Genomic DNA, 13,609 nt, shown 5'->3' on the forward strand with positions numbered 1-13,609 from the left:
AGTATGCATCCGGGAACTTCTCGCTTACTCAAACTCTCATACTAACTCAAAAGGTTAGTAGGAGTAGTGGGAGAAGTATGCGGTTTTGAACACAGCCAGCGTCTGTCTGATCGGTACTGAACGACTGCTCCTCGTCCAGGTGCGAAACCTGATGTTGGACACGACGGAGGAAACTCTGCGTCAGGAGTTCTCTCGCTTCAAGCCCGGCTCCGTGGAGCGGGTGAAGAAGCTCACCGACTACGCCTTCGTCCACTACCGCTGCCGCAGCGACGCCATCGCCGCGCTGAGCCTCATGAACGGAGCGCGTATCGACGGGGCCATCGTGGAGGTGACGCTCGCCAAGCCGGCCGGCGTCAAAGATGGAGGCGTGGTTGGGAGGAGGTACAACAGCAGGGGTTACCTGGGAAACACCGCAGCCGGAGGGGGAGGAGGGATGGACGGCATGTTTCTGCAGCCGAGGAATGGAGGGATGATGGAAGGAGGCGTGGACGGACGCTCCCTGCTCAGAGCCGTGCCCCTGCCGACTCGCCTGGGAAGCCCCTACTATGCAGCCGCAGGTGGAGGAGGTGAGGCGGAGGTTAATGTGCACGTGTAAAACTGTCAAATCAACATGTTTTTCCTTCTGCTGTTAGGGTGGGGTACTGTTCAGATCCGTTCAAAGACCTTTAAAGATCGCATGTTTATTTTAAATTTGGTAAAAAGTGACCGCCCTCCTCTACGGACGCCATCTTTTACCACGAACATACGTTTTAGATTCAACAGAAACACAGAGTAACTCTGCTCACGATTGAAAACTTCTCCTCGCTGTCAGATTGCTTCTGTGCTCTCAGGATCTTTCTCCATTGTAATCCTATTCAGTCCAATTCATTATGATGCATTCAATCCAATTGAATTTAGTTTGTTATTGTTCAGTTCAATCCAAAAAAATCATTAGAACGATGATTGCAATTCAAACTAATTCAAATTCAATTCACATCCATAGAGTCCAATCCAAACCAGTTCATTTTAATCCCATTCAGTCCAATTAAATTTAGTTTGTTATCGTTCATTTCAATCCAATTCATCATTAGAACAATGATTGCAATGCAATTTAAAATAATTCTAATTCAATTCACATCTGTAGAGTCCAATTCAAGCCAGTTCATTTTAATCCCATTCAGTCCAATTAAATTTAGTTTGTTATCGTTCGGTTCAATCCAATTTATCATTGGAACAATGATTGCAATGCAATTCAAACTAATTCAAATTCAATTCACATCTGTAGAGTCCAATTCAAACCAGTTTGTTTTAATCCCATTCACTCCAATTGAATCTAGTTTGTTATCGTTCGGTTCAATCCAATTTATCATTGGAACAATGATTGCAATGCAATTCAAACTAATTCAAATTCAATTCACATCTGTAGAGTCCAATTCAAACCAGTTTGTTTTAATCCCATTCACTCCAATTGAATCTAGTTTGTTATCGTTCGGTTCAATCCAATTTATCATTGGAACAATGATTGCAATGCAATTCAAACTAATTCAAATTCAATTCACATCTGTAGAGTCCAATTCAAACCAGTTTGTTTTAATCCCATTCACTCCAATTGAATCTAGTTTGTTATCGTTCGGTTCAATCCAATTTATCATTGGAACAATGATTGCAATGCAATTCAAACTAATTCAAATTCAATTCACATCCGTAGAGTCTAATCCAAACCAGTTCATTTTAATCCCATTCAGTCCAATTAATTATAATAAAGTTAAATCCAGTTTGATTTAGATTGTTAGAATTCAGTTTACTTCAGTCCAATTCGGTTAATTTCTGTACCGTTCAATTAAATCCAGTTGATTGTAATCCACTTCAGTTCATTTCAGTTTAAAACAGTTAAATTCAATTAATTTATGGAACAGTTCAATTTAACCAGTGAATTCTAATGTGGTTTAGTACAATTCATCATAATCCAATTCAGTCCAGCTCATTATGATGCTTTCAATCCAATTCAAATTCAGTTCACTTCTGCAGAGTCCGATTCAAACGCACCCAAAAGGAGGCAGTGACCTCAGCCTCATATCCGGCTCTCTATTGGCTGAGAACAGTTTCTGCTGATACAGCAGAGGACCAGAGACCAGAGCTGGGACCAGTCCAAGGTCCGGCTCCTGGTTCTGTTGGGTCAGAAGGTTCTGTTCCCCACCTGTGGAGTCAGATTCCACCCCCTCTTCTCTTTGGAGACGTTTCAGCTGGAGGAAGCCTGTTTTTAAGGGGAGGAGGAGCCAGAGCATGTGAGAGTGAATTATGAGCTCCTCACATGGTGGTCTCACAGTGTCAGATACCGGAGCTTCAGATCAGTGGGTTCTGGGCTTCTAACGGTTCTGAACCTGCAGAGACTTCACTCGGCTGAGCTCACTGTATATTTTTTCATTTAGCTGAATGAGATTCAGAAACTCAGAGACGGTTCTAGGACTGAGCAATTTCATCGATACTGTTGATATATATCGATATTTTGTTTCCCGATAAAGTATAAATTTTCCGCCGCAAGTATTGATTTTTTATTTATTTTTTAAAAAAAATTAAAATTTTAATTGTTTTTTTTTTAATTAAAGCTGCAGTCGGCAGATTTTCAAAATTCCGAGTCTAAAGTCGGAAAATTCGAACTGATACAACTTTCAGGTCCCTCCCCCAACCTCTACCAAGCTCCGAATCGCCCCCCAAACCCCTCCCCCTCTGTGGACGAGGTTGTGCACGTGAGTTCACAGCAGTGTGAGCGCACACAAGCTGGGGCAGACTCACGCTCAGCAGCGTGTGCACAAGCTGTGATTGACAGGTAGCGATTCCTCCACCCTAACGTGATTGGTTAAAAACAGCCGGGAGCGCTCGGTTTTTGGAAGCATGATTACAGGCTTCAGAGGGAGCTACAGATTTCGTTATTTTTCCTAAACAGCCTGTTTAATATTCTACTTCCAGAATCCCATGACAGTTCAAGCTAATATGACTAAAAAAAAGTTGCCGACCGCAGCTTTGAAGGTAGGGTAGGAGATCCTGGATTTTGAGTCCAGCGAAGCTGCATTTTGAAAATACACCGGTAAAAAGTCCCAACCCTTTTCTTCACTTTCCCCCCGAAGCCACGCCTCTAGAGTACATGAACGTGCAATGCTTGTTCACGAGCGCTGTTCTGACAGCAAGCATCGATCGTTGCCGTATTTAGTATTTAGTTTATGCTAACTACACGTTTAAAAATGCTAGGTGCTAGCCAAGCTGGCTCTAGTCTAGCTTCCTGCCAAGCTTCTGGGCGCGTAATTCGTTCACGGAGCAGGGTACGTGCACGGGGGGGGGCAGATTGCAGTTTGATAAACGGCATCAGAATCCAATCATCGTTAACGGTCCGTTCAGTATGATTGGATAGTGTTTTTCCTGGATTGTACGTTCTAGAGGCCACTAAAACTTTTCATATTTGTGTCAAAACTTTTAATTAATTGGTTGCAATGGGGGTGTGAAGAGTATTTCAAGCAATATGTAAAAAAATGCTCCAGAAAAAGAACCCCTACCCCGCCTTTAATTAAACATTTTTTTTTTTTTAATTAATTTATATATATATATTTTTTTTCTTCAATTTTTTTTAAAGCAAACTTTATTGAAAAGTCAAACGTTACAATGAGTGAAAACACAGAACATTAAGGTAATACAATACAATGCCAGGGGGTCACATGATACAAAACAGACTGATAAATTAGTTCATATAAATGTTATTAAGTGCTCAGCTCTCACGTTTGTTTGTCCTTCCGGTTCAAAGGTCGGACCACCGGTCCAATCAGCGACGATTCATGTCAAATCACACTGTCCCTTTTTTCCCCCAGAAAATGATGTAAGTGGATCGAATCGTATCGTATCGTTGGCTGAATATCGTTTATCGTGTCGTGAGATTAGTGCATCGCTGCAGCCCCAGACGGTTCCCTCAGTAATCCCTAATGAACAGAACTTATCAGGCTTTATCAGCCGTCCTGATGGGGAAACATTTCAGAGTCCAGTTTTTCTGTTTCTGACCAGATATGTTTCCTGCCCCCACCTAAGTTCCCTAAAAGTTCCCTAAAAGGCCTCGAGCTCTTATCTGTAGAACAATCTGAAGGTTTCTTATATATATAAAAACATCTTCGGAGTCTGACCACCTCCCGTGAGAGGAAGCTCCGAGCTTCGTTCCTCCGGCAGAGTTTCCAGAGAACAATCTGGGATATCAGCCTTTGTTTTCTGTAAATCCAGCAGCTCATTTCCCTCCAACGTTCAGCCCTGATGCCGATGCAGCCTCCATTAAAAATCCAGCGCCGTCAGACTTCTCTGTAAATGAGAAAAGTTTGGAGTTGGCTCTCCAACTAATGCAGGGTGAAATATTTATGAGAGGATGTGGGGAGATGAAGAGTTCTGGAAAGAGTCGTCCAGACTGTAAGTCTGAGCGTGAACACTGAGCTGAAAGGGAAACATTTATACAGCTGATAACAGACAGTGGGAGCAGTTTCTGTTCTGTTGAACTGAAGCAGTGAAGAGACGGAGAAGAAACTCCTGATCATTTCTTTTTGTTTTCAGACCTTCCTGTAACCTTTAAAGTGTCCTGATCAGCAGTTCTGCAGCTTCCTGAAGCTCTTAGAGTTTCTCTTTGGACATTTTCTGCTTCTTCCCTCATCTTCAGTCCAGTCCTTGTACCTGAGCATCTTCAGAGGAATGTGTTTTTTCTTCATTAAGCCACTTAACTCTGAGCTGTGAACCATTCAGGCAGGAAAAAGGCTCCTAACTCAAGGGATGAGCCAGTGTTGTGTCCACACAGAACAGACAACTTAGTCTAGTGACCCAAAGTCACCAAATAAAACAAAAAACCCCACAAAAACCAGAAAAAACACAAAATAAACCAGAAAAAAATAAGTAAATAAAAAAAACACAAAAAACACAAAATAAAACAAAGAAAATAAAACAAAAAAACAACAACTAAATAAAACAGAAAAAACACTAAATAAAACAAAAAAAACCACAAAAACCAGAAAAAACACAAAATAAACCAGAAAAAAATAAATAAATAAAAAAAACACAAAAAACACAAAATAAAACAAAGAAAATACAAAAAAAAAAACAACAACAACTAAATAAAACAGAAAAAACACTACAACACAACACAAAACAGACAACTTGGCAAAGAAGCCGTTTTAAACTGGATCTTTAGGCACTTTGTTCCCAGCAGCCTGTCACACATTCTCCTCCAGTGAAAGTGAAAAACAGGACTTTATGTCACCAAACAGGAATAAAATTCCCTCAGATTTGGAGTCAGACGAGCAACAAAAAAATTTGTAGATATTTTTTACATTAATTTACTCAAATAGTGGCCTAAAATGAACAGAAACAGACATTTAATTATAATTTCTTGCATAACAGTTAATTTCCAGCTACATTTGTATGACTTTGACAGCCATATTAAGTATTTTATGTGGTTTTTGAAGCATTTTGGTCATGAGACGCCTTTTATTTCTTTATATTTTGCATCCAAGCAGCTTAAGTGATCTTCAGCAACAGTTTCAACACTTTCTGAAGGTCTTTCAGCGTTTTTCTTTGGACATTTTCTGCCTTTTCCCTCATCTTCAGTCCAGTTTTTTCTTTGTTCAGCCACTTAACTCTGAGCTGTGAACCATTCAGGCAGGAAAAAGGCTCCTAACTCAAGGGATGAACCAGTGTTGCGTCCACACAGAACAGACAACTCAGCAAAGAAGCCGTTTTAAACTGGATCTTTAGGCTCTTTGTTCCCAGCAGCCTGTCACAGAGACACATCATTTGTTCCCATTTCTTTAGCTGCATCTGTGAAAAACAGCTTCATAGTTTCAACTTTTTTGTACATTTACATTAAAACTGCTTTCAGTTACCAAAAGAGTCAAATTAATATAAGAAATTCAGTTTAAAAAAATCCCAATCCCAAAATAATGAATGTTATCACGTCTAAAAGTAGGAAAGAAGGAAAAAAACGGCAATAACAGGAATTAAATGTTATTCAACATCATCAAAAAGTAAATAAGATTCAATTTAAAGCTTAAAAAAGGAATATCAGATATAATCTAATGACTAATTATGGAACAATTAATATAAATGAAAGGATTAAACTGCTTTATGCCACCAGAAATGAATAATCTAGAAGCTCTTTGTGGGTTTTAGACTGGAATTCAGATTTGTTCCCATTTCTTTAGCTGCATGTGTGAAAAACAGCAAAGATAACACAGTGTGACAGACAGAAAACAGGATTTCTGCAGCAACAAGGTGATTCCACGTTTTATTTGGCCCATTAGTTTACAATGCTTCGCAACCAGGTCACGTGACTATCAAGTTTCCCTCAGCTAAAAAAAGAAAATGGCCGACTGTCGACCTTTTTTCTGTGAAAAACACAACATTTTAAGAGAGCATCTGCATTTGTCTGCATTTCGATGGCATTTATAGTGAGAACTATGCAAAATATTTTCATAAGAATGTAGACGATCTTTTGTTAAGATTTTAGTATCTCCTTGAAAAAAACGCAACAATAAAACGTTTTGTACCGTTGTTAAGGTGGTTGCTATGGAGCAATGTAAATGAATAGGCCAAATAAAACGTGGTATTGTCACAATTTGGCCCCTAAAATTGTGTACTGAAGCAGTGTGGGATCATGTTGGCAGAGAACGGAACAAAAGGCAGCCCACATCCAAAGAAGAGCTTTGGGATGTCCTTCGAGAAGCCTGGAGAACTATTCCTGAAGACTCCTTACAGAAAGGACGGAAAGCTTCCACGTTTTCATCACAACGTACAAAATAAAACGACTCTGAGGTCCAGAGTTTGACTCAAAGGTGGAAACGTTCCCAGCGGAACACTCTGAACCTTGTGAGTGTGAATAATAAACTTTCCTTCTCGGGGCAGCAGGTGGGTGAATGTGTGCTCGGTGGCTGAATATAGACGCTGTCGCTCAGCGTCAGCATCAGAGCATCTGTCGGTCTGCTCCACAGCAGACTGTTGCATCAGGGACGGATTAGTCACACGCTCTGATGTTGACATAATTATGCAAATTTCTACAAAGCTTTTCCCCAAACAAACCCTTAAGAGCAGTTACACAACGTCTGTACAATGAATTGGCTCCATCAATTAAAAGTGAAGCACACGGAGCGGCATACATCTGCATGTCATCATGAACGATGGAGACCTTTTTATGATTCAATATGTTCCGCTGACGAGTTGTGTGGTGGTTACAGTAACCGGTGTCGTGGCCTTTTGAGTTTCCAAACAAAGGCTGTGTTCCAAACCGCATACTACATACTGCATACTGCATACTACATACTGCATACTGCATACTGCATACTGCATACTGCATACTACATACTAAATACTGCATACTACATACTGCATACTGCATACTACATACTAAATACTGCATACTACATACTGCATACTACATACTGCATACTGCATACTGCATACTACATACTGCATACTGCATACTGCATACTGCATACTGCATACTACATACTAAATACTGCATACTACATACTGCATACTACATACTACATACTGCATACTACATACTACATACTGCATACTGCATACTACATACTAAATACTGCATACTACATACTAAATACTGCATACTACATACTACATACTGCATACTGCATACTGCATACTACACACTACATACTGCATACTACATACTGCATACTGCATACTGCAGACTGCATACTACATACTACATACTGCATACTGCATACTGCATACTACATACTGCATACTGCATACTACATACTGCATACTACATACTAAATACTGCATACTACATACTGCATACTGCATACTGCATACTACATACTGCATACTGCATACTACATACTGCATACTACATACTAAATACTGCATACTACATACTGCATACTGCATACTACATACTACATACTACATACTACATACTGCATACTACATACTGCATACTACATACTACATACTACATACTGCATACTACATACTGCATACTGCATACTAAATACTGCATACTGCATACTGCATACTACATACTGCATACTGCATACTACATACTACATACTGCATACTACATACTGCATACTGCATACTGCATACTACATACTGCATACTGCATACTGCATACTAAATACTGCATACAGCATACTGCATACTACATACTGCATACTACATACTGCATACAGCATACTGCATACTACATACTGCATACTACATACTGCATACTACATACTGCATACTACATACTGCATACTAAATACTGCATACTGCATACTGCATACTACATACTGCATACTGCATACTACATACTGCATACTACATACTAAATACTGCATACTTCATACTGCATACTGCATACTACATACTGCATACTACATACTAAATACTGCATACTACATACTGCATACTACATACTACATACTGCATACTACATACTACATACTGCATACTGCATACTACATACTAAATACTGCATACTACATACTAAATACTGCATACTACATACTACATACTGCATACTGCATACTACATACTGCATACTGCATACTACATACTACATACTGCATACTACATACTACATACTGCATACTGCAGACTGCATACTACATACTACATACTGCATACTGCATACTACATACTGCATACTACATACTAAATACTGCATACTACATACTGCATACTGCATACTACATACTGCATACTACATACTAAATACTGCATACTACATACTGCATACTGCATACTACATACTACATACTACATACTGCATACTACATACTGCATACTACATACTACATACTGCATACTGCATACTACATACTGCATACTGCATACTACATACTGCATACTGCATACTAAATACTGCATACTACATACTGCATACTGCATACTACATACTACATACTGCATACTACATACTGCATACTGCATACTACATACTGCATACTGCATACAGCATACTGCATACTGCATACTACATACTGCATACAGCATACTGCATACTACATACTGCATACTACATACTGCATACTGCATACTGCATACTACATACTGCATACAGCATACTGCATACTACATACTGCATACTACATACTGCATACTACATACTGCATACTGCATACTACATACAGCATACTGCATACTGCATACTAAATACTGCATACTGCATACTACATACTGCATACTGCATACTACATACTGCATACTGCATACTACATACTGCATACTGCATACTAAATACTGCATACTACATACTGCATACTGCATACTAAATACTGCATACTACATACTGCATACTGCATACTGCATACTAAATACTACATACTGCATACTGCATACTACATACTGCATACTACATACTAAATACTGCATACTACATACTGCATACTGCATACTACATACTGCATACTGCATACTGCATACTGCATACAGCATACTGCATACTGCATACTAAATACTGCATACAGCATACTGCATACTACATACTGCATACTACATACTGCATACTGCATACTGCATACAGCATACTGCATACTGCATACTGCATACTACATACTGCATACTACATACTGCATACTGCATACTACATACAGCATACTGCATACTGCATACTAAATACTGCATACTGCATACTAAATACTGCATACTGCATACTACATACTGCATACTGCATACTACATACTGCATACTGCATACTACATACTACATACTGCATACGACATACTGCATACTGCATACTACATACTACATACTGCATACTACATACTACATACTGCATACTACATACTACATACTGCATACTACATACTAAATACTGCATACTACATACTGCATACTACATACTAAATACAGCATACTACATACTGCATACTAAATACTACATACTGCATACTACATACTGCATACTGCATACTACATACTGCATACTACATACTGCATACTGCATACTAAATACTACATACTGCATACTACATACTGCATACTGCATACTACATACTGCATACTACATACTGCATACTACATACTAAATACAGCATACTGCATACTACATACTACATACTACATACTGCATACTACATACTACATACTGCATACTACATACTAAATACAGCATACTACATACTGCATACTAAATACTGCATACTGCATACTACATACTGCATACTAGATACTGCATACTGCATACTACATACTGCATACTGCATACTACATACTGCATACTGCATACTGCATACTACATACTGCATACTGCATACTATATACTACATACTACATACTGCATACTGCATACTGCATACTGCATACTACATACTACATACTGTATACTGCATACTGCATACTACATACAGCATACTGCATACTACATACTGCATACTAAATACTGCATACTACATACTACATACTGTATACTGCATACTGCATACTACATACTGCATACTACATACTACATACTGCATACTGCATACTGCATACTACATACTACATACTGTATACTGCATACTACATACTGCATACTAAATACTGCATACTACATACTACATACTGTATACTGCATACTGCATACTACATACTACATACTGCATACTGCATACTACATACTGCAAACTACATACTGCATACTAGATACTACATACTGCATACTGTATACTGCATACTACATACTGCATACTACATACTGCATATTACATACTACATACTGCATACTGCATACTACATACTGCATACTACATACTGCATATTACATACTACATACTGCATACTACATACTACATACTTGTTAAGTAATGGTTTAGGGGTTTGTAAATGGGTGATTTTTTATATATATATATATATATATATATATGATTTATTGATAATTATGTAAATATTTGAACCTACCTGGTAATGGTTTGGTTTAGTGGGTCATGTGACTAAGGGTAGGGTTTTAAAAGGGAGGCAAAAATGGTTTGTTGGGGCAGAGTGTTGGAGATTTGGATTGAGACTGGAGAGTATTGTAATAGAATAGAATAGAATAGAAAAATACTTTATTCATCCCCCAATGGGGGAAATTGAAATTAGTCAGGTCAAATAAAGTCAAATTAATGATTGTATTAACAACAACAATAATAATACCAATTCTAATAAGAAATACTACTACTAACTAATAATAATAATAAATGACTAAATTGTAAATTAAATTATTGTTATTATTATTATTGTTAAATTATTATTGACTAAATTATTGTAAAGATTTTGGATTTTGTATGTTTCATTGCCACTTAAAGGATTACTCCTTGGTTTTTGCCTCCGGACCACTCGAGTTGTCAGGATGTGTGTGTTTTCTGTGTTTATAAAGAAAGAAAACGGGTTTAAGGCCCCTCTGAAGCCTCGTTTATGCTCCTCTTTACGTCCGTTTGCATCCACCAGGGGGCGGCGCCGAGCTCAGACGCCACTTTGGAGGAGAGGCAAAGTCACCGTGACTTTCTTTAACTGTTCGGACACGATCGCCATAAAGTTAACGCTCCCTCTCTGCGTCCTCTGTGTTTGAAGAAGCTTTATTGACACGCAGTCCGTGTCGGTGCCAATTGACTCGCACAGCAAACACTGCAAGTTCAACGACTTTTTCCTCTGAAAGTTGTTTGTTTTTACACTTTTTATCCCTCAGCCTGCTGCACAGGTGACCTTTTCTTTGCTGCTTGGGTTGTTTTTAGTAACGACAGTCATTAATCTCAATTAAACGGTTCATTCTGCTGTTTTCTTCTTAAGGACGAAAACACACCTCGCACGATTGTTTTGTTAGACAGCCGAACGATTGGTGCGTTTCTCAGGACCTCTTCATAGATGGTTCCTTTGCCTCCTTTCAACAATTGCGCACTAAATTTCTTATTCCACACACACACACACTTCTACATACGAAGATAAATCTTATGTAACCTTACCGATAAGTCATTGTCACGACTCTTGTTTCTTTTCCTCAATAAAAAGATTTAAAAGAAGAAGAAGGTAATTCGGCTCAGACTGTGCCTGAGGATGTTGGTTGTTTCTGGTCAGGCGAGTCTTAAATTAGGAGCCAGTGCAAACACAAAGGAAGCACAAAGGAAACGTAGAGGTCGATGAAGGCGGACGTAAGACTCGAAGCAAAAGAAAAACCAGCTGCTTCCAGCTCGGTTTGGCTCATTCAATTCAATTCAGTTTTATTTATAAAGCACCAAATACAACAAATGTCATCTCAAGGCACTTAAATAATAAAGTCCAATTCAAGCCAATTGGAATTCAATTCATTGTAATCATAATTATTTACAAAATAATCCAATTCATTCATATAGAGCCAATTCAAAAACTGTTTCCTCGCTAAGGAAACCGACAGATTGTCAAAGGATACCTGTTGGAACAGGGAAACACCAGTTAATGACCACAATAATGTCACATGTACGGGGGGGAGCAGTGATTTTAAATGTGGGGGTGTTCCAGGGGGGGCACATGAGCGCTACATCAAGCCCAGAGACACGACGCTGAAGTTGGCATTCGATTCGCGAATTAAATGGATGGGCATAAAGGGCCATTTCACTGCATTTTTTTGCATTTTGATCGTCCTAAACTGGGTCCTGTATGGAAACTACAATAGTTAGACTGCTCAAATCTGGATATAATTATTCTAAAGAGGCTGTAGATTCATTAAAACCTTGTTTGGGATTTTTGAAACCTTTTTCTGATTTGTGAAAATGCAGAACGGGGCCATTTTACTGCATTTTTTGCATTCTGATCACACTAAACTAGATCCTGTATAGAAACTACAATTGTTAGACTGCTCAAATCTGGATGGAATTATTCTAAAGAGGGTACAGAGTCTTTAAAACACATTTTATGATTTGTTAAAACTTTATTTGGTCATTGAAAATTCAAAAAGGTGAAATCATCTTGCTGTAAAAGTGGGGGTGTCGAAACACCCCCATCCCCCACGGGTGCGACGCCCATGCACATGTACATAATATCATTTAAACGGGGGAAATGTCTCACGTCTCGGAGCACCAACTTGAAGTTAAATTGTTGGAGATGTGGGAAACGTTGGAGCTGTGACGCCCCCGGCTGGTTTCTGATGAGTGTCGATGTGTTTGTCAGAGGAGCCGGACCGCGGCATCTTCCCCCTGCTGCCCTGCACCCCCCTCAGCCTCACCAGCCTGCTGTCCCTGAAGCAGAGTCAGATCGGCTCGGCCGTCAGCCTGCTCGAGTACTACTGCCGCAAGAACTACTGGTCCTCGCCCGAGTACCAGCTGTACTCCACGCCGGGGCAGGACGGGAAGCTGCTGCTCCTCTATAAGGTCTGCACACCTCACTCCCTCCGTCTGTTTACCTCTTAGTGTTCACAGCATCCAGAAACACGAGTTCAGAGCTGTTCTGATGACATTTCTCCCTCTGCCAGCACATTTCAGATGTCTGTGACTGTACTGTAACAACCTCTCTGCGGTGGTTTAAATGTAGAAATCGTCCTTTTCCACATCTTTTCTAGCAGCTTGTTTACACCTTTAGAAATACTCTCACAGGATCAGACTCTGGAGTCTGAAAGTTGTTTAATGAGTTTATGATGCACAGAAGCTTGGAAGTAAATGTGGCTCAATGGCAGCATGTTTGC

At 39.3% G+C, this 13,609-nt stretch overlaps 1 protein-coding gene across 1 annotated transcript in view; it reads left to right on the top strand.

Moving 5' to 3' along the window:
* The window catches only part of rbm46 (RNA binding motif protein 46), a 41,495-nt gene that overhangs the window by 14,880 nt on the left and 13,006 nt on the right, over positions 1-13,609 (top strand). The window contains exons 6-7 of the mRNA XM_075451842.1: positions 140-557; positions 13,081-13,298. Coding sequence (XP_075307957.1) covers positions 140-557; positions 13,081-13,298 — 636 coding nt within the window. The remainder of the gene's footprint in view (positions 1-139; positions 558-13,080; positions 13,299-13,609) is intronic.

The sequence above is a fragment of the Odontesthes bonariensis genome, chromosome 19 (genome assembly GCF_027942865.1).
Source record: "Odontesthes bonariensis isolate fOdoBon6 chromosome 19, fOdoBon6.hap1, whole genome shotgun sequence".
NCBI classification, from domain to species: Eukaryota; Metazoa; Chordata; class Actinopteri; order Atheriniformes; family Atherinopsidae; genus Odontesthes; species Odontesthes bonariensis.